The 19912-nt window shown below is 36.2% G+C and overlaps 4 protein-coding genes across 4 annotated transcripts; 3 read left to right on the plus strand and 1 right to left on the minus strand.

Moving 5' to 3' along the window:
• Positions 1-518: 518 nt before the first annotated feature.
• LOC111454206 (sulfated surface glycoprotein 185-like) lies at positions 519-1717 on the plus strand. The gene is made up of 2 exons (XM_023095589.1): positions 519-958; positions 1104-1717. Exons 1-2 carry the CDS (start codon positions 561-563, stop codon positions 1567-1569), a joined length of 864 nt encoding a protein of 287 aa, XP_022951357.1. The 5' UTR covers positions 519-560; the 3' UTR covers positions 1570-1717.
• A 1781-nt stretch (positions 1718-3498) lies between these two features.
• Positions 3499-5622, plus strand: LOC111449836 (DNA-directed RNA polymerase II subunit 1-like). Its single transcript, XM_023089909.1, has 2 exons — positions 3499-4031; positions 5005-5622. Exons 1-2 carry the CDS (start codon positions 3537-3539, stop codon positions 5422-5424), a joined length of 915 nt encoding a protein of 304 aa, XP_022945677.1. The 5' UTR covers positions 3499-3536; the 3' UTR covers positions 5425-5622.
• Positions 5623-8935: 3313 nt separating this feature from the next.
• On the minus strand, positions 8936-10695 carry LOC111449843. Its single transcript, XM_023089921.1, has 2 exons — positions 10297-10695; positions 8936-9397 (listed from the first exon to the last, which is right to left on the minus strand). Exons 1-2 carry the CDS (start codon positions 10623-10625, stop codon positions 9007-9009), a joined length of 720 nt encoding a protein of 239 aa, XP_022945689.1. The 5' UTR covers positions 10626-10695; the 3' UTR covers positions 8936-9006.
• Positions 10696-17037: 6342 nt separating this feature from the next.
• On the plus strand, positions 17038-19079 carry LOC111434343. Its single transcript, XM_023072113.1, has 4 exons — positions 17038-17117; positions 17667-18181; positions 18452-18590; positions 18963-19079. The coding sequence occupies exons 1-3, from the start codon at positions 17072-17074 to the stop codon at positions 18560-18562; spliced, it is 672 nt and encodes a 223-aa protein (XP_022927881.1). The 5' UTR covers positions 17038-17071; the 3' UTR covers positions 18563-18590; positions 18963-19079.
• Positions 19080-19912: the final 833 nt, after the last annotated feature.

Consider the following 19912-nt stretch of genomic DNA (forward strand, 5'->3'; position numbering starts at 1 on the left):
GTTCTTCTCAAGACTTGTCATGAGCATGTCAAGATCAACCGTAAATGTTATCAACTTAAAAAAATAATAAAATAATAAATTTGAAAAATGTTATTTTCACTCGTGAATAACTTGCATTTTGTTCAAAGGATACAAGATTATTCCTTGTTCCAATGAAGGGTGGCCAACTTTAATCCATTCATAAACTTTAAGAACATATTTTTATTCTTATTTTCTTAAATATGAAAACAAATATAATTGTAATGATTTGAAATGCATCGTTAAATTAAATACAAAATGAATTTTTTAAAAAATTAAATTTGTAGTTTAAGGAAAAAGAGAATATTTGAATACTAAATTAATAAATAGGATTATTTCAGATTCTTTTCTTCATATTTTTCCCAACAGCATATTATAATTAAAGAAGTTATTGAGATTATTATTTTTTTTTTTTAAAGAATAATTTGATCTTCTATTATAATTTTCTAATATCCCACAATATAAATCAATTACAAAGACAAGGCTTTTCAATATATTTCATATTTTATTTGGATTTTCATTTTCTTAGCTACCAAAACAATATGTCAAATTTTCCTCGCTTTGGCCTCTCACGACAACGTCCTTCCATGGCGGCGCCGCCAGTTCTCCCTACCACACTGCCTGCTGCAGAACTCAAGCCTGAAACTCAGCCGTTTTATAAGAGGAGCCAGAGTCTTCAACCTGCGGAGAAACCCACGTCACCCATTGCGTCGCCAAAATATGGACCTTCCGTCACACGTGTGCCCAGCCCACCGCCGCCCAAGGACGAACTATCGCCTCCGGTTTCGCCTGCAAAGAAATATCCCGACAGGTTAAGCCAAACATCCCCACTTCAGTCCCCGTCAAGGTCGCTGCGAACATCGCCGCCGCCGCCGCCACCACCTCTCGCTCTGCCGCCTACCCAATTCACAGCCGTTAATGAAACCACCACTCAACCCAGGTATTAAATTACCTAAAAAAGCTTAATAATTAAGCTAAATTAATTTTAATTTCAAACGATTTAGGTTTGAAATTAGAGCAATAAATTGATACAAGATATTTGATTTATTTAAAAAAAAAAAAATTATTTATATGATCGATAACAGAATTCAGCCGGAGGTAGAGAAGAAAAGCATTGTGTACAACAAGACGGTCGAGAAGCTGGTGAAGTCTGATCGGCCATCGGAGTATGGCTCGGGAAAGCCATATGAAAAGCAGAAGGCAGTGGAGTCTATAAACCTCGCCGGACATAACGTAGGCGCAGTCATGGAAATAGATAAGTCGTCGGTCGGCCACCGTTTGGGCGGAGAAACCGTAAGAAAGAACGAAACAGAAGGCGGCGGCCGGGATGGAAATGAGGAGAAGAAAAAGGAGGAGAAGAAAAAGAAGGAAAAGAAAAAGAAGAATGTGCCAATGACCGCATTTATGAACAGCAATTTTCAGAGTGTAAACAATTCGGTTCTGTACGACTCGTCGTGTAGCCACCGTGATCCCGGCCTGCATCTTAAGTTTGCCGATGCGGCGGACGGCGACGGAGCCGCTGTTGATGGGCGTAAGAGTTACAAGGCATAGAGATAATGGCTCGTGAAGTATTTAAGTATAAGAAATAAGCCATTTACTTGGCGTTTAAAAAAAAAAAAAAAGAAGAAAAGCCATTTACTTGGACTCTTATTTAAGGTTATAATCGATATGAATAAAAATATATGACACAAATTCAATATTTATTTCATCTTTGAATGCTATAGTCTTTAATTTCTTAATTTCTATATTCTTTTATAATTCGTTTAAATTTATTATATACTTTTTCGGATATTGAATATTGTATAAATATATATAAACATTCCAAGACTTTACTCATACAAAAACTCTCGTGTTTTATGAAGTTTAACACATTAAGGATAAATTAGAGAAATAGTTTTGAAAAAGTTTGAAGATAAAACCAATGTCATGGGCTCATATAGGTTACTTGAATTTCAAAGGACAGAATCAAACTTTCATTGAGAATAAATTGATGACACTAACCTAAGTTAATCAGGTAAGTGACCTTACAGTTGAAAAGGCCGTTTGGTACATATACGAGCCTGTCTGGTGGGTCCATGTGTGCGTATGTGGGCCGTGTGTAGCGAAGTACTAGACATTCAATTCTACCTAAAACTAAAAAGAGTCAAAGGTCATGTGACAATTTTAAGATATGTTTCAATCATGTTATGTGTGTGATTGCATTGCTAACCCCAACAATGGGTTAACTTACGGAGTATTTCATAAAATACTCAAGTCACGTACTACTCTTATATTTTTCAGGTGAAGGTAAAGCATGTAGATGACGGCAAACGCTGGAAAAGCCATGGAAGTCATGATCTATCATGATAGGATAGTAGCTTTAAGTTTAATTAGTAGTTGATAGATGTTTTATTCCAATTTATTTTATGTTAAAAACTATGTTATCTTTAAAAGTATTTATAATGAGAATCTCCCTATGTGTTTAAAGCAGGCATATAGGGATGTTACTAATTTAGGGTAAGAAAAATTAGGGGCGTTAGACCTAGAGTCGCACTCTCATGCACCATATAATAAGTTGTGTCTATGTATATAATCATTATAAGCCGATTCAATATCCCTTCCATTTTGTATGGGTGAGAATGATCGACAATTATTCAATATCTATACCATTTTTGCACGAATTCAATCGTTCATGAATTGTTCGTAACTACAACTCAGTCATAAGTTCGATTTACCACTATATTTATATCTTATACCTTAAATACAACTAATCATTTAATAAACAATTTGTTTATGATCCAACTATCTCTCAGCGTCATTTTTTCAAAAGAACTTATATACAAATGTTTTATTAAATTTTCAACCTATGACAACATGTCATCTCTTGAAGAAACGACATACTGCCACGTGATAGAGGATGTCATCTCGAACTCCATTCAACAATTTAAAATTATAATATCTAAATAAAAAGTTTAAAACTTATTATATAATAATTTTGTCTTATTTTTTCATAAACTAAACGTAACAATAACAAATATTTCTTTTTGAATTTTATGATAAATAATCTTAAAAAAAACAAATAAGCTAGTAGATTCCTTATGTATTCTCTATGTTTCCACCTCTCAAATTTTGATTCCCTATTTCCTTTGGGAGAAAGAAATGAAAATACATGTGCGGAGGTCATATAATTGGATCCAAACAAAACATATCATTAATTATGGTTGATTTATTATACGAAATGACAACTCAAATTATAATCGTTACTCGAGATTTGTTTAGACAATATTCAGATTTAGGAGCGTGAACAAGAAGGGACCAAAAAGGGTGAAGTTTTGTGAACATATTTAGATTGCTTGAGAATCCATTAAAATAATTATTCTTTGCTTTTGAAGGGTTTTTTTTTTGTTAGTAGCTCTTCTTGAATCTGATACTTCTCTTCATCTTCTTCTCCAATTTTTGTTAGACTATAAATACCCACAAACCTCAAAGCTTTAACCATCTCTTCTTCTCCAATTTTTAAAAAATTTTCAATATTTGTAATGGCAAATCTTCCTCGTTTTGGTCGAACATGGAACCGTTTCTCTTCGCTGCCCCGCCCTGGCACGGCCCCACGGCTTGATGTTCCGCCGCCGGCTGCCACGTCGGAGCCGGAAGTTTATCCATCGGCTCCGCGCACTGCCAATGTTCTTCAAACTTCTCCTATTAAAGAAAGGTCTCCTCGAATCACTTCTCCGGTTAGGAAATATCCCTCGCCTCCTACTTCTCCCAAATATAGGGCGGCTGCCCCTAGCACTTCACCCCGCAAGCCACTATCTCCTCCTCCGACGTATAACCGTTACGACGGAGAACGGCGGAGCAGTGCTTTAGCTTCTCCCAAAACGTTCAAAACTACCTATACCTCTCCGCCACGATCACCGGCGAAGCATAAATATTCCACCTCCACTGTCCAAGCACCACTCTCTCCTCTGGCTCTGCCTAGCTTGGAGAAGAGACATGAACCTGAGCCAGTGGTTCGACCCAGGAGCCCACCGGAGGTTAGTTCAATCACCATTAAAATACCTTAGTTCATCAATTATAATTTATATTTAATTTATTTTTATATACATTCTTCTCATTTTTCTTGATAAGAATATAATATAATAATTTAACCTTTGACTAAAAAATTTATATTTCTTAATTAATAATTGAGCTATACTTTTTTTCTGCCAAAACATGGAGGACTTTAATATGTACATTGTACTTTCTTAATTAGTTAATATATATACGTATATGCATTTTTCGATCTTACAATCCACCTTCTTTGTGATCCAGCATTCTCGCTAACACTCGTTCACTTTTTTAATCGATGTGGGACCCTCCCAATTCATTCCCTTCGAGGCTCAACGTCCTTGCTGGCACATCGCCTCGTGTCTACCCCCTTCCGATCGATGTGGGACTCCTCTCAATCCATCCCTTTCAAGGCCCAGCGTTTTTGCTGGCACACTGCCTTGTGTCCAACCCCTTTGGAGTTTAGCGTCCTTGTTGGCATATCACCAAGAGTGTTTTGTTTTCCGACTCAACCGATGTCGGATCTCACAATCCACTCTCTTTCGGGGCCAGCATCCTCGCTGGCACTCGTTTCCTTCTCTAATCGATGTGGGACCCACCTAATCCACCCCCTTCAAGGCCCAGCATCCTTGTTGGCACTCGTTCCCTTCTCTAATCGATGTGGGACCCTCTCAATCCACACCCTTCGAGGCTCAGTGTCTTTGTTGGCACACTGCCTCGTGTCGACCCCCCTTCAGGGTTCAGCCTCCTCGTTGGCACATAGCTCGGTATGTGTCTCTGATACCAACTGTATCAGTCCAAACCTACCGCTAGCACATACTGTCTTATGTCTTATTGAGAGGTTTCCACACTCTTATAGAGAATATTTTGTTCTCCTTTCTAATTGTTGTGGGATCTCACCAAAAAAAAAAAAAAAAACTTTTACTCGTCTTAGTGTTATGATCTTATATTGTTAAACAGGTCCAACAGAAATCCGTCCTTTACCAGAAGACTACCAGCGAGAAGCCTGCGAAAACCGACCATCGAGCATCGGAGTACAGCTCAGGCAAACCCCAGCAGAAACAAACGCATCAGCAGCAAAGTGATGTAATAAACATCAAAGGAGAGAACGTAGGCGCCGTCATGCACATCACTCAATCATCTGATGCCACAGAAACCCACAAGAAAAAGCCAACCGTAAGCTACAGCAGCGAAAACGAGAAAGATTCAAACAAATCAAGCTCCAACATGCCTGGAAAATCGTTCATGAACAGCAATTTTCAAGGTGTCAACAACTCCATTCTCTACAATTCGTCTTTGAGCCACCGTGATCCAGGCCTGCACCTTGCTTTCACCAAGAAGCCCACCCATGCCGATTCTGTTCATGATTCGAGGCACTGAATGGACCGACCTCATCATTACCACTCTCTTATTTGGTGTCATATGCTAAAATAATTATGAAATAAAGCAACGATATTATAATAATTAAAGCATTTTATATTCATATTCACCATTCATATGGGATGTATTTTCAAATGGTTTTAACCATTTGGAAAAAAAAAAAAAGAGTGATTAATAATAAAACCTATTTTCAGATTATTCTATCCATTCAAACCATTATTACATTAAATGTTATTTTTTTTTAGTTTCCTAACCTCTATAACTCCCTCAAAGAGCTCATTTCCTCACCGATTTCAATACTGACCCTATTATTACGTGAATTGTGGCCTATTAAGAAAATTTCAGAATTTTTAGAACCCTCTCCGGCAAGTAATTCGAGCTCGGGAAGACACGCATCAACCAAATAAGTAGCCATTTGGATTTTCATGAGCCGTACTTGTAGGAACTGCTTGGAATAAACATGCATGCTGCCAAATTGATATATCTAGCTAGCGCGCTGAACCTAGTATATTAGTATGAAAGCTATGGAAATGAATTCATTAAGGAAATCAATGGAATCTTGATATGAACGATTATGAAATCTGTTTAGATTGAGATTGTGATAATGTATGTATGCATGAGGAGGAAGGGAAATTTGTGAAATATGCTCTAGGGGTGAAGATGGACGTTATCTTTCTGTTGAGCATGTTTGTTAATATTGCATGAACTGCTACGTGTTAACTCGAGTGCATGATTGCTTGTGTTATCTTTCTTGTTGAATAGTAAGAAGATATGAGCTTAGACTAGGGTGTTTAAGACTAATTAGGCTAGACAAAACTCTAGAATGGGATACCTCTAGAATATTGTGCATTTAGGCCCGCGAAACGATTACCAGCACACCCAGACCCTAGTATGCCAGACCACAATAGGTTTGTGAGACCTTGCGCGAGAATTCTAGAGATGAATGAATCCAAGTCTAAGCCACCAAGATCTCCCTTGGAAAGAACTAGTAGGACACCACGGTATCTGTAGACAACTGAGGTAGCTACCAGACTTGAGCAATGTGGATAGTTTCGCCAGAACCTCCACTTCCCTCTCTGCTATGATACTATACCGTTGAGACAGAACCCTAGTACTTATATCATTGAGCTAGGCAGAGCCAGACAAGGAAGTGTGGTCTGTGCCCCAACCCAGTGGTGATAGCTAAGGGGTCTTCTAAAGAATACCCTTGAGTCGTAGAAATCCATCCTTGAGCGGGGGAGTGTGGAACCACGTAGGGTGACTTAGTAACAAACAGAGGATCGCAACCCTCAATTTTAGTGGATGTATGGTCCCGTGGGAGGGTTGTCAGCTAACTTTCACAGATGATATTCAAAGAGAGTTACTTATTCAGATCCACCCTACTATCTCCTCAGTTTTACTTGTGAGGTCGTGCATCACCTCATGACACTAATCAACCACTGTACAAGATGGACAAACCTCCTAAATTGGAGAAAAAAGAGTTGCAGTTTAGTTCGCACTCCCTAGAACTCCAAGACAAAGCCGTGGATACCTATCATTTTAAAAGTAATAATAAAGATTCTAAAACTTCTAAAAAAAAGTATATTCTTGAATGTTTAAGTGAAATAACATACAAACAATTTTCATTCCTATTCATAATCACTTCGAATCGTTTTAAGACATTTCTTAAACAAAATATAAAGTTCAACAATAAATTTTAATTATTGACTCGGAATTTTATTTGGAAGCATGTATGCATATTCTTCCGGACCATATTTACTCGAACCAATTTAATTCAAGCATTTAAAATGAAAAAAATACGAAATATAAACAAGATTAAAAAAAAGAAAATTAGGAGATTTTGAAAATCCATATTTCTAGAAGGGTATCAAATATTTGCTCATGGTAAAAAAAAAAAAAAAAAAAAAGGTATGAGAGAATTATTCCCACGTCTCTCTCTTAAAAACCTTTCACCAAATGAAAAGAACCAAACTTTGTAAATTCATACCCCTTTCTATTTCCTTAATCCAAACGCCCTATAAATACCCACAAAATAACACACATATCTTATTCATCATTCTTCCATTTTAACTTCTCCTTTCATCATGTCATCTCTACCACCTGGGCAACGTTACTTTTCTCTTCCACGTCCTACTCCGACCAGTGCCTTGTCTCAAATTCCACCGCCCGCTGTTGCTGCCGCCGCCCCCATCCCGAAGCCTGCAAAATCTAGTCACCATCAGCTGAGCAAGACCATGAACATTAGAGGTGAAAGTGTTGGCGTTGTGATGCGTATTAATGAATCATGTGAAGGGATGGAAATAATGAAGAACATGAAGAAGAAGAAAGGAAGTGAAGGAAATTATGATGATGGAAAGAAGAAAATTATGATCATGGCTATGAATGGGAATTTTCAAGGTGTTAATAACTCGCTTTTGTTCAACTCTTCCTTCACTCAGGGTGATGCTGGCCTGCATTTTACGATATCTAAACACATTTCGATCTAGAATTATTCATTACTATAGTAATATTCGAAATGAAGTGTGTTATAGTTGGAAAAATAAAAGATCTTGTTGATTTTTCGGCTCGATTTAGCTCGAGTTGGCTTGATTAGCACGTTTTAATTATTCATTACTCCATAATCATTGTATGTATCTTGTTAAGACAGTTTCAGGCTAGCACAAGTATAAGTTAGTAAGGTTGGCTTAGACCGATCAAGTAAAAGCCTTTATTGTTGGCCTGGCTGGATGATTTTTTCGTCATATGAACAACGCATGCTCTGTGGTCCTTGCACATCATATTTTTATAATTGTTTGACCTATGCAGTGTGCACGTTCATGCTATGTTACAAGTTATATTATAATATACGAACCTTCATAAGCCACGTCAAAACTATGTTCACTCTATGTCTATGATGCATTAGTAAGCCAGGAATGTAATCATGAAAGATATGACAAGTATTATGGATGCATTAGTAAGCCAGGAATGTAATCATGAAAGATATGGCAAGTATTATGGATGCATGTACGCTATGTCATGAAAATGATGGAGTTATATTGGGATACTTCTCCGTTATGATTAGTATGGACAAGTACAATATGATATCTATGGACCCCATGATATTATGCAGGCTCCTTTCCCTCCATGGTTCCGGCTACATGAGCATGGCTAATTGAAGGGCAGACTTAGACCACGTATATGCCCACCTTGTAGGGTCCATGTGTGCGTGCGTATTCTCTGGATAGAGAAATACTACACATCCAATTCTCGTTCGAACTGGAAATTAGAGTTCAAGAGTTCAAGGCCATGAATGGTGTGTGAAATTAGAGTTCTAGATAGGTTTTATGAGAATGTTTGCTTAATCCACCACACCTAAATGGTGCGTGAAAGTTCTCTATTTATAATAAAATAAATTACAAAGGTATGAAAATAGTAATAAATAGAAGGAAGAATAAATGGAAAGATAGCTAAACGTAAGAAGACAAATATCTAGATATTTGCCTATAATAAAATATCAAATATGATATATATGATAAACTATAATTTAGTACGAAATATCTTTGACCATGTGATTACATTTCCCGACCCCAATCATGAGGTTACTCATGGTTTTAAGGAGAGAGCGTGGTGCAAACCCGGGTCATGGTGAGCCAAAGAAGCACCGTAAAGAATAGAATTGTTGACGCCCTGAACATTGCTGTTCAAATAAGTGCTTTCGCCCTTCTGGTCCTTGCACCCTTCCTTGTTTTGATCCTTTGCCTTCCTGTTTAATGTTCTTCTAAATCTCTCTTTCTTCTCTATCATATCTCCCTCTTCCCCTTTTAACTCGAAGATTTCCATTACTGCCCCATGATTTTCTCCCGCAATCTTTATTGTATTTGGCTCATGCTTGTGGGATGTCATCGTCGTTTTGCTCGACTCGATGCGACGATCCGAATCAGTCACTTTCTTTGTGGCTTTTCCGACCACCGCTTTAGGCTCGGTTTCAGGTGATCTGTGTCAAGAATATGAGTAAATGACTAAATATATTAGAGTTTGTCAACTTAATTAAGCGTTTGAATTTAATAATATATTAACGGCTTGCTGAGCTAATATTGTCATCTTTGAGTTTTCCCTTTTGGACTTCTCTGTAAGGTTTTTTAAAACGCGAATGTCACGGAAAGGTTCCACTTTTTCACACCTTCATAAAGGGTGCTTTGTTCTGGGATCTCACAATCCACCCCTTCATGGCCTAACGTCTTTATTCTCCACCCCAACGGGTATCTCACAATCCATCTCCTTCAAGGCCCAACGTCCTCGCTAGCATTCTTTCTTTCTTTCATCGATGTGGGACCCACCAAATCCATCCCCTTCAGGGCCTAGCGTCCTTGCTAGCACACTGCCTCGTGTCCACCCCTTTGAACCTAGCATCCTTGCTGGCACACCGTTTTATGTCTACTCTCTTCGAGGCCCAGCATCTTTACTGACACACCGCTTTGTGTCCACCCCTTGGGGCCAGCGTCTTTGCTGGCACACCACTTCGTGTCCACCCTCTTCGAAGCTCAGCAGCACATCGCCCGGTGTCTTGCTCTAATACCATTTGTAACGCCCCAAACACATCGCTAGTAAATATTGTCTTCTTGTAGGATTTCCTTTTCAAACTTTACCTCAAGATTTTTAAAACTCTAAGAAGAAATTTCGGCTCTTATAAAAAATGTTTGGTTCTTCCCACCCAACATAATTAACCTAATAACCTAATATGTCATATATCATAACCTATTAGCATAGATGGTAATCAGATCGACATGCAAATTTCTTTTTTTAATATAAACCACGATTGACGTGCAATGAATGGTCCTTAGCATATAGATGATGCCTTAACATGAAGAAGTGTTTGAGTTTAGTGTAACCAACCTGGGTTGAGTAGTAGGTTTATCCTTAAGGTCTTCATCTACAGCCTTCGGTTGTGAGCTCATCACTCCTCCACTTGAACCTCCATACGATGGAGAAGGAGACGGTGAAGCAACCTTCTTCACAGAGTACGTCGGAGAAGCAGCAACGGACTCTCTCTTGGGCGAAAGCGACGGTGAGCGAGCCCGTGGTTCCATCGATGACTCTTTCCTGGTTGAAGGATATCGACCGTCATATTGACCTGAATCTTGTCTTGAATTACTGCCACCATGGATAAAAGGTCGCTTAAAGGAAGAAAGACGAAACATCGAGCGACGAAGACGACCCGCCATCGTGAAAATAAAAAGTGTTTGTTTGGTGAGGGAAGATAATAGAAAAGGAGATATGGGAAAGTTAAGCTCAGAGATGTGTTTTAGGGTTATTTATAAGCAGAGAGGAAGAGGGTTATGAACAAAAAATAAAATAAAATAAAAAAGAAGAAAATGACATTAAAAAGAAAAAGACATTAGAAGAAGTATCAGATTCAAACGATCTTGTTTTGAACGATAGAACAGAAAGAGCTAGAAGGGAGAAGTAGAGCTCAAAGAAAGAGCCGAGATAATAAAAAAAATACTCGAATATAACAATTAAGTAGCAAGGTTATCTTTCGTTGACTAACTAAAACAAGCTCGTAATTCTAATACAAACTATCAATTCACGACGTTGTCAGATCCTTCTAGTACATTTAGCTTCTTAATATTTTTTAATTATGTATTTAGATTTATAATATATAATAAATTAATATTAAAATAACATTTTGGTTTATATATTTTAAAATTTATTTAAATTTAACCTTTTACTTCAAACAGGGATGAAAGAATATTCTTAAACTTTTAAAAGTTTAAATAATACTTTTAAACCTTACAAGTCTAAAAAATACCTTTACCACTGGTCTCCTATGAAAATAATTAATATTTAGTTTTTAAAATATTTTTAACCTTTTATAATATTTTTAAATTTTAAAAAAGTTTTATTAATATATTTTTTAACTTAAAAATATTCTTATTAGTACTACAAAATTTGCTAAAAAGTCTAATATTTATTTTTAAATTTTTTAAAAAATAATTTATCTTAGCCTTACGGGTATAAATTTTAAAAATTAGGCATTTACTTGAATATAATAATAATAATAATAATAAAAGTTAACTTCAATTAATATCAATTTTAAAATGTATGAAAATTATGTTAATAAATTTGAAAATTACATAATATATAAATATATAATGTATTTAAAAATATATTTTTACATATAAAATGAATTAATACAAATATATAAACCATAAAATTTGTAGCTTCAAGGTCAAAATCGGGAATCTTTTTTTGTAAAGACGAAAATAAAACGTTGGATTTGTTTTATTCCCACATCCATGATTTTATGCTTTTATTCTTATTTTCAAAATTAGAATAAATTTATAAAATCAAATACGAATGAAATCAATTAGAGTGGAAATATTATTCTTTTTATTATTTAGTAAGAATACCCCAATCCAAATTAATAATTATATCAATATAAACATTATTTGAGAAAAATTATTAAAAAAAAAATTATTGTATATTTATTTATAAATAAATAGAAAAACGATAAGATAATAAGAAATGTTGTCTCTATTTAGTCCAAAATTTTTTATCTAATATTAACAATAAATTCTGCATGTTCTGTCAAGCAATAGAAACATTGGAAATGTATCGTCGAGCAAGGTCTAAGTCGAATCGTTTAACACGTCGAGACAACCAAGTGCTTGGTGGAAACAGCCCAGAGTCTTCTAAAAAAAGCCTCTACATTATAAATTGATAAGAGATGAGGGACCACATAGGTAACTCAGTAGCTAGCAAGCACGATAGGTCCTTCTCTAGTTTCAAAGTGACTTTATAGGCTCTATGGAAGGGTTTATCGATTAGTAGATGTCATACTATCATATCAAATTTTACGAGGTAACCACTCAACTCTAGATACCAATCATTGACTATTGTGGCCATGCAAGCTGACTAGTTATACACAACCCGATTCTACATTTTCTTTTTCATGTATTCGTTTTTTGTTGATCAAGGAAGGAGTGCGTTTAAAAGCTGTGCGGTCACAGAGAGCGTGAATGTTGGATCTCAATCCCTAGAGAACAACACCTATGTATGCATGATTTTGATTTGTTTTCAAATTATGCAAAATTTTACCCTTTTTTATTTTTATTTTTATTTTCTTTGATTTAATAGTTTAATGAAAATTAGAAAAAATAAAAATAAAAACAATTTAGAGTAAAGGAAAATGAAATAGAATAAGAATATAAAAAGGAAAGTATGAAAAAAGTAAGTAAAATCCAAAATCAACGAGAGAATAAAGGATTACAATTATTCCCTTCCTTACGGGGTTAAATAATCTAATCTAATTTGAATGATTTTGGTTGGATTCTAGCAACCTATTCTAACCTAAGATTAGGAATTTAAATATGAGTATACCCTATGCACGGCCTCTGTTCGCAATTTCGCAGTCTTGTGCATCTTGTCTTTACCTAAAAAATGATGTGGTACACGGCCTGAGTATTTTGAAGAATTCTCAATAAGTGGCCGAGGTCATGCAAATGCAAACACATGCAATCATGCTCTTGGAACCTATCTCTATTCTCGAGGGGTGACCTCTAAGACAAATTGGATGGGTAATACTTCTCTACACACGATCCACACGTGCAAGTATGAATCCCTAAAGGGCTCACACACCCCTAGACCCTCTCTGTTCAAGCTAATCTGTAGCGACGTTCGGAGGCCAGTGAAATTTCTTGTTGTCATACTCCCCATGAACACCCTCATCATCATACTATGCACGTTCGCACTCATCGTCTTTGGGGGAAGTATCCCTATGCTTATGAGGACACAACATACATGAGGTTCTTCAAATTTCCATCTTATCATGTAACGATACACATTCCAAGGAAAAAAAGTGCCGAAAATTGATCCACTCAGACCCCCTTAAACCCTAGGAGTGGCTGCCTCCTTTAGGTAGGAGCGGACGCCAGTGTACGTTGGGGCAAGGAGAGGCAAACGCGCCACTAGAGACGGACGAACGACGACGCTTCCACTGGCGACAGTAGCCAAGCTCCGCGATTAGGGCTGTCGAGGCTTTTGGGCCAGGAAGACGAAGCGGCAAGCGTGGGTCGACCCTCGGCATTCTGCGAGTCGTCTCGGCTAGCGTGCAGCCCGCACCTCGCAGGCCGCGCTCAGACACCACCACTGGGCCTCGTTCCCTTTCGGCCCAAACTGGAGGCACGCCCAGAAATCCTGCGCGGCAGTGTTCTTCGCAGCCGTCAGTTTCAGCTCCATCGGCGGCTCCGTGCACTCCCGCTCGACTAGGTTCGGCTCGGCGACGCGGCTTGACGGCTCGACATCCAAATAGTATACCGATTTCTAGGTTTTCGACCCATCTGGAGCCATCCTAACCCTTGTTTCAACCATCTGAGGTCAGTATAACTCCATTTTGACAAAATAGTTTGCGATAGGGACATACCTTGGTAGCTAGGCATAAGAGCTAGTTGTGAAAGGGCTCTAAGTGTATCATGTTATCTTATAGGAGGTAGTTAGGCGACGGAGTTAGCGTTGTGGGTGACTTCGGCCAAGGCCAAGGAGGTAAGTAACCTTACTGTTGGCGTTAGTTATGTATGTATGTTGGTGCGTGCCCTGTGGCCCTTGCATGCACCATGTGTGTTGTTGATGTATGCTAGGGTAGGTGTTTCTTGCAGTGAAATGCTATGTATGTCATGTTTATGTATGTGATTCTTGTTGTAAAATGCTATGTATGCCATGTTTATGTATATGACGTTTGTGACACGATTTGCTACCCTGTATGTATGAGCTTGATTGACATGTCATGATTGTAATGAGAACCCCGCATGCCATGAATGTGATGACTAGTATGCTACGATATGCTCACTCGATGTTTGACCCAGTTATGCTATGTAATGTGGTGAGGGGTTGGAACGTTGTATGTATAATGCCATGGAGGTAAACCTTAAGAACCTTATGCACGCTATGGTTATGTACCTGGGGCACTCCCCCGCTATGTTACTGATGGTATGGACGCGTATATTCGATATTGTGTTTGTCACAATATCATGTAGGCCCTCTTTTTTCCGTGGCGTCCGGTATTGTATGTCATACATACCCGACCAAGCTAGGCCCAGGGAGTTCGCTTGCGAACTCGCCTGGTGGGCCCACAGTCACACATGTGAGCCATGTGTGGAAAAGTACCATGCATCCACCCTCGCCCGGACAAAGCAAGGGCCTAAAGCCATGGGAAGGAATGGAAAACAGACCCCTCTCTCGAGTTCTTTCTTTTAACACTTGTGCTCATGTAAGTGTATTATGTGCGACATGTATGTGTATTGTGTGCGACGGCTTGTATCCTGATGTATGATTATATGCTTAACCCCAACAGTGGGGCGACTTATTGGGTATTTTATATAATACTCAAGCCATGTGCTACCCATATTTTCAGGTAAGGGTAAGGCTCCCATGTACGGCTGATGGTGGATGCTGTGAAGGCCATGGAAATCTTGAGGAGAGTTTGTAGTGTCGTAGGCGCCTTGTTGGATTCTTTTGGGTTTATAGTTATTGCAATTGTTTACTCTAGTTCCCTGTTGATTTTTTCTAGGCTAGGCTGTCGTTATTGATTTCCCCAGGTATGAACTGCTTATAATAATGAACACATTGTAGTTATTGAGACTATCTTACGTGAACTCCTATTCTGTTGATTATGCAAGTATAAGGTAACGTCGCTAATTAGGTTAGAAAAAATTAGAGGCGTTACATATCATCTCTTCTGACACAACCCTCTAGTCTCATCTCCTTGTTACATTAAGTAACACATGCTCGTTGGATATTTATATTGATATCATTTTCATGCTCTTAGGGTTGTGTCCTATGACACTTATCATCATATAGCATGCTTAATATGGAAAACATCAACATATTAACACAAACAGCATGCAATCGTCATAGTCATCATATTGTCATAAGGTGCATCAAGTATATCAAGCACGTCAATCATCGAAATATATGTTTACGCATATTATATGGCATCATAACTCATTCATCACCATATACTCAAACATCATATTATACTAGTACACGGCATCATATGATCTAACTCATACATCATAAATTGTAACCCATACAATTTCTAGTCTATCCTATAATAAAGTCACTTACTTGGTTGGCATTGACTAAAGTTCTATCTAGCTCCAAATTTGGTTGTTGTCATCTTTCATTCATTTAACAAATTTTTTAATTGGGTCGACCGTATTTAGTTATTTTCCATTGATTCTGATTTTTTTTAGTCTTTCCATAAAAATGGCTATATCATAATAGAAATTTACTTCTTTTTTTTTGCTTTATATGAAAATTAAGCATCGTTCTATACCTACTTTTTTGAGATGAACGTTCTTACCTTTAATGCAAATATACGTGAAAGTTAGCCCTTGCATGTGCCTTGGAAAAATATGACAAATCAACATTTTGGTGGGGAGGACCTCCCTCGAACTTATGGCTCTAAATAGATTTTCAAATCTTTATGAACTAACTTTTTTCGATTGAGATCGACTTCACTCTCTTAATATTTTGCGTTTTGTTTGCTAATGATTTCGTATTAGTTTCATACTCAAAGAAGCTCGAGTCTAAAATTGAATATTATATTTATGATTTCAATATCACAAACTTACCTCAAAAAAATTGATGAATTGACTGATGTTGAAGAATTTGGTTAACTTTGAGAGAACCAATATGTTATTGCAAGATGTATGGCCAAATGTTTGTGCAAGAATTTTGGAAGAGAAGAATTGTGGACAGAAAACAAAGAGAGTGACCCAATAAAATTTAGTCTCTGCCACTCTTTATTTTTGTCCAAAAACTTTTTTCAGGTCCTTTATATCCTCCAAAACCTTTAATCATGTGCTCTATCATTCATAAAGTTACGCATACATGAACGACCATTATTTCTCTCCTTTTTCGATTCATAATTATAGTCAAAATCATCATTAAACTCGTTTCTGAATCAATTGAAAAAAGTGAAACGAGATCGAATGTATAAACTTTGGTTTAAAATGAATAATATCGTAGAAATTAATTAGAATGATACAGAAAAGACAACTCGTTATGTTCGTTATACTTGGTGTTACTCTGGTGTTTAGTGGACGACAACATTGAAGAGAAGGATGGAAGGCTTTTTTCTTTTCTTTTTCCCTTTGGTTGTTAGGGATAGATTAGCTTTTTTGTGTACAATAATAGAAAATGCATTCCAAAGTTGAGGAGTCAACCAAAATGATGCAAAAATGGTGGGGTTTAGTGTTTTGCAATGCAAACTAGGTAAACTACTTTTTTTCATTTATCTTTTGTTGTTCTATTTATATTTACCAATTTCTTTTGACTTTACGGGCATTTATGGGCCCATTAGGTTGATGGCGAAATATAATGGATCAAAAAGAACAATATCTGCTATCGAAGGTTTTGAGATATTAGAGAATACTATCCTCATAGATCAACATAGATCTTTCTAGCATGTTTTTTCTTCAGTCACGTGATTCTTAAAGACGGCTCTCATTTGAATATGGTCTTAGTTTAGTCAAAATTTTGGACAGAGTAAACAGAGCGAGAGCATGGAGAGGGCCACTTCCAAGTGTTTCATGGCTATATATATACCTCATTTACACCACTTTTGATACCCATTCTAACTTGGTTTGACTTCACCTCTCTCACAGCCATGTTCAACTGGGTTCACTCCAACTTCCACTACACCCCTCTTAAAGGTTTGATTTTCCTTTTTTCATACTATTTTTCATAGTATTAGAACCCAAACTAAACTTGAATCTCATATTGTCGTCTATCTAAGTTGAATGGTAAGTTTAACTGCTTTTAAAATTGTGTTAAATAGATGTAATGAGTTTCTAAACTTTAAATCTTAACGTACCTAATAAATCCAGCCAAATAATATAAATCTTAACCTGACTAGGAGTGTTCATAGGTTGAGTTAGGTCGGCAAGGACATTTTTTAGACCCAACCTAATGTATTGAATTGTAAAATTTTCAACCAAAACTAACCTTATTAAACAACGAACCCAATTCAACTGAACCAAAAAAAATTGAGTTGGGTTGGTTCGGGTTGTTCAAAATTAAAAATAAATTTAGTTTTAGAATAGAAGTAAGTTTCTAACTCAATTCAATTCGAATAGTACTAGTTGCTTTGGGTTAGTCGAATTTTTCAGGTTATCAAATTTTTGAACATCCCTAAACCTGACTCAATCTAACTCGTGTAATACATTCCTATTACAACGATGAATTTTTCTGTAAATTGTTAGCTTTGAGGAAGAAAAGTGTATCTATCGAAAAGGAGGCCAAAAGGCAAGGATTATCAAAGCAAGTGGATGAGACGGTTGATGTTCTTGATGATTGGAGGATCAATGGCCGTCGTCTTACCATTTTCTTCATGGGCTTTGACAAATCATCAAAATCCAGAAATTATAAACCCCAATATTTCAATTTGAAGGAGGGAAAGAAAGACAAAATTGACGACAACGACAACGACAACGACAGTTTGAGCCCGTTAATGGCAACGACGTTCCCCAACAACTTCGACGACAATGGTGAGTTTTGTACTGAATTCGACAAGTCCCGAGTTGTCGTGGCCATCGAGCGACATGTCGCTCGACTCCGCCGAAGAGTGACGTTGGCGGATCTGCTCATGACGGATGCCGATGGGAAGGCGAAGCTGGATTTGAAGGAGGATTTGCCGGAAGTTGAGATGGCCGACGGCTCCTGTTTCGCCAAAAAGCCGGAGATGGAGGCGGCGCCACCTGCGACAAATCTCCGGAAAGTAAGCCACTGCCCATCTTACACTCATTTACAATAAATAATATATATTATTATAGTTCATTGTCACACGATTTCCAGTCTCAATTTTTATTTTAAATTTAAAATTTTTTTTTAATATAACCTTACTTTTAAAATGATAATGAAATAAATAGTTGAATATTATATTATCCAAAATCTAAAAATAATTGTGAAAGTTGAACGTGGAAACGTGAAAATTCAACTCAAATTTTAACCCATTTAATTGTTTTTCTCCTAATTCTTATCAAATAAGCTAATGAGGAAAATGACGAGGAGAAAGATTCATACCGAGCGGGACAATGAGCAAATGCTTGGAGAAAAAAAGATTAACTGTAGATCACAAACTAAACCGAAAGGCCTTTGAACAACCAACCTCTCTTCTTCGATTCAAGGTATAATTAAGTACGTTCAAATTTAGGGGTCGTTTGGTAATATTTTTCATTTCTTACTTTTTATTTTTTTCGATTTTTTTTATTAAAAAAAAATTTAGGGTTCATCTTTTCGTCCCAATCCCATGTTATTTTATTTGCTCAAATATCAAAATGTTTGGTCGAATTTGATGAAAATGTTTTAAAACGGTGAAAATTCAATTTTAAGATTTAGACAATAATATGAAAAAGAAATTTATATATATATATATATATATATATATATATAACCAAAATTGCAAATAAATTTAAGAATTTTAAATAATCCTCCTTAAATAAAAATTAATTTGAAGAATATTCATTTCAATATTTAAGAATATTCTTTTTTGGTTGCAGCTGCTTCTCCTTGAGATCCCATCAATGGAGTTCCTTTTTTTGGTCTTTATTTTATTTTATTTTCCCTATTTTAAGGTTGTAAATGAGTCATTTCAAAGCCATGTTTTTCACTTCTCTTAAGCTTTGTGGTATCTCTTTTTATTATTATAATAATTATTATTGTGGATTATCTTGATTCAATAGGATCCTGTCTAATTTTTTAATGGCTTTAAATTATCTTTAAAATTTATTTTAAATTTCAAAATAAATAAATAAATAAATATATATATATATATATATATATATATATATATATATATATATATATATTTATTGTATAAGCTAACTAGTAAAATAAATATAAAGTAGGAAGATTCCGATCTACGACATTAAATAAATAAATTATTATTATTTTATTAGTACAATAAATATAAAACATAAAGATTTAGATCTATTAAAAAATTGAAAAAAAAAATGTCCCAATGTTTGGGAATAAAACAAAAGGTTGCTTTATTTAAAAATATATATATATTTATATTGTTAAAAAGTCGTAGATTGTGTTAAAAATATATATAAACTAACCACGTGCTGCACGTGCTAAACGACACGTGTCCTAAACGACAAATTATATTTTCTTAAATGCCCCTTAATACTATCGCCTTATCAAAACTACCCTTGTAAAGTATACTATTTTTCAATAATTTCGATTAATTTAAAATCCAAGACATTATTGATGCTTGCTTAGAAATAGCTCCAATTGTAGGGGTATATATGAAAATAACTTTAGATACATGATCGAACCTTTATCGAGTTAGATAAGAAATGAAGTTTAAGAGGTAATACAACCTAAATCTCTATTGTTCTCGGTCTTTTTTTTTTTGATGTCATTTGTCTCTTTCGTCCTTCATTATCATGCTCCAACATTTTATTATGTCATCACGTGTACATAAGTCGGTCATATAAACTTGTGG

The sequence above is a fragment of the Cucurbita moschata genome, unplaced genomic scaffold, assembly GCF_002738365.1.
Source record: "Cucurbita moschata cultivar Rifu unplaced genomic scaffold, Cmos_1.0 Cmo_Scf00001, whole genome shotgun sequence".
In the NCBI taxonomy this organism is placed as follows: Eukaryota; Viridiplantae; Streptophyta; class Magnoliopsida; order Cucurbitales; family Cucurbitaceae; genus Cucurbita; species Cucurbita moschata.

Bases quoted from the DNA above. Each gene is read 5' to 3' on its own strand.
- LOC111454206 (XM_023095589.1), top strand. From the start codon at position 561: ATGTCAAATTTTCCTCGCTTTGGCCTCTCACGACAACGTCCTTCCATG. The intron at 959-1,103 runs GTATTAAATTAC...GATCGATAACAG, and splicing joins GAAACCACCACTCAACCCAG to AATTCAGCCGGAGGTAGAGA.
- LOC111449836 (XM_023089909.1), top strand. From the start codon at position 3,537: ATGGCAAATCTTCCTCGTTTTGGTCGAACATGGAACCGTTTCTCTTCG. The intron at 4,032-5,004 runs GTTAGTTCAATC...ATTGTTAAACAG, and splicing joins GACCCAGGAGCCCACCGGAG to GTCCAACAGAAATCCGTCCT.
- LOC111449843 (XM_023089921.1), bottom strand. From the start codon at position 10,625: ATGGCGGGTCGTCTTCGTCGCTCGATGTTTCGTCTTTCTTCCTTTAAG. The intron at 9,398-10,296 runs GTTGGTTACACT...TTCTTGACACAG, and splicing joins AAACCTACTACTCAACCCAG to ATCACCTGAAACCGAGCCTA.
- LOC111434343 (XM_023072113.1), top strand. From the start codon at position 17,072: ATGTTCAACTGGGTTCACTCCAACTTCCACTACACCCCTCTTAAAG. The intron at 17,118-17,666 runs GTTTGATTTTCC...GTAAATTGTTAG, and splicing joins CCACTACACCCCTCTTAAAG to CTTTGAGGAAGAAAAGTGTA. The intron at 18,182-18,451 runs GTAAGCCACTGC...TTATCAAATAAG, and splicing joins CTGCGACAAATCTCCGGAAA to CTAATGAGGAAAATGACGAG.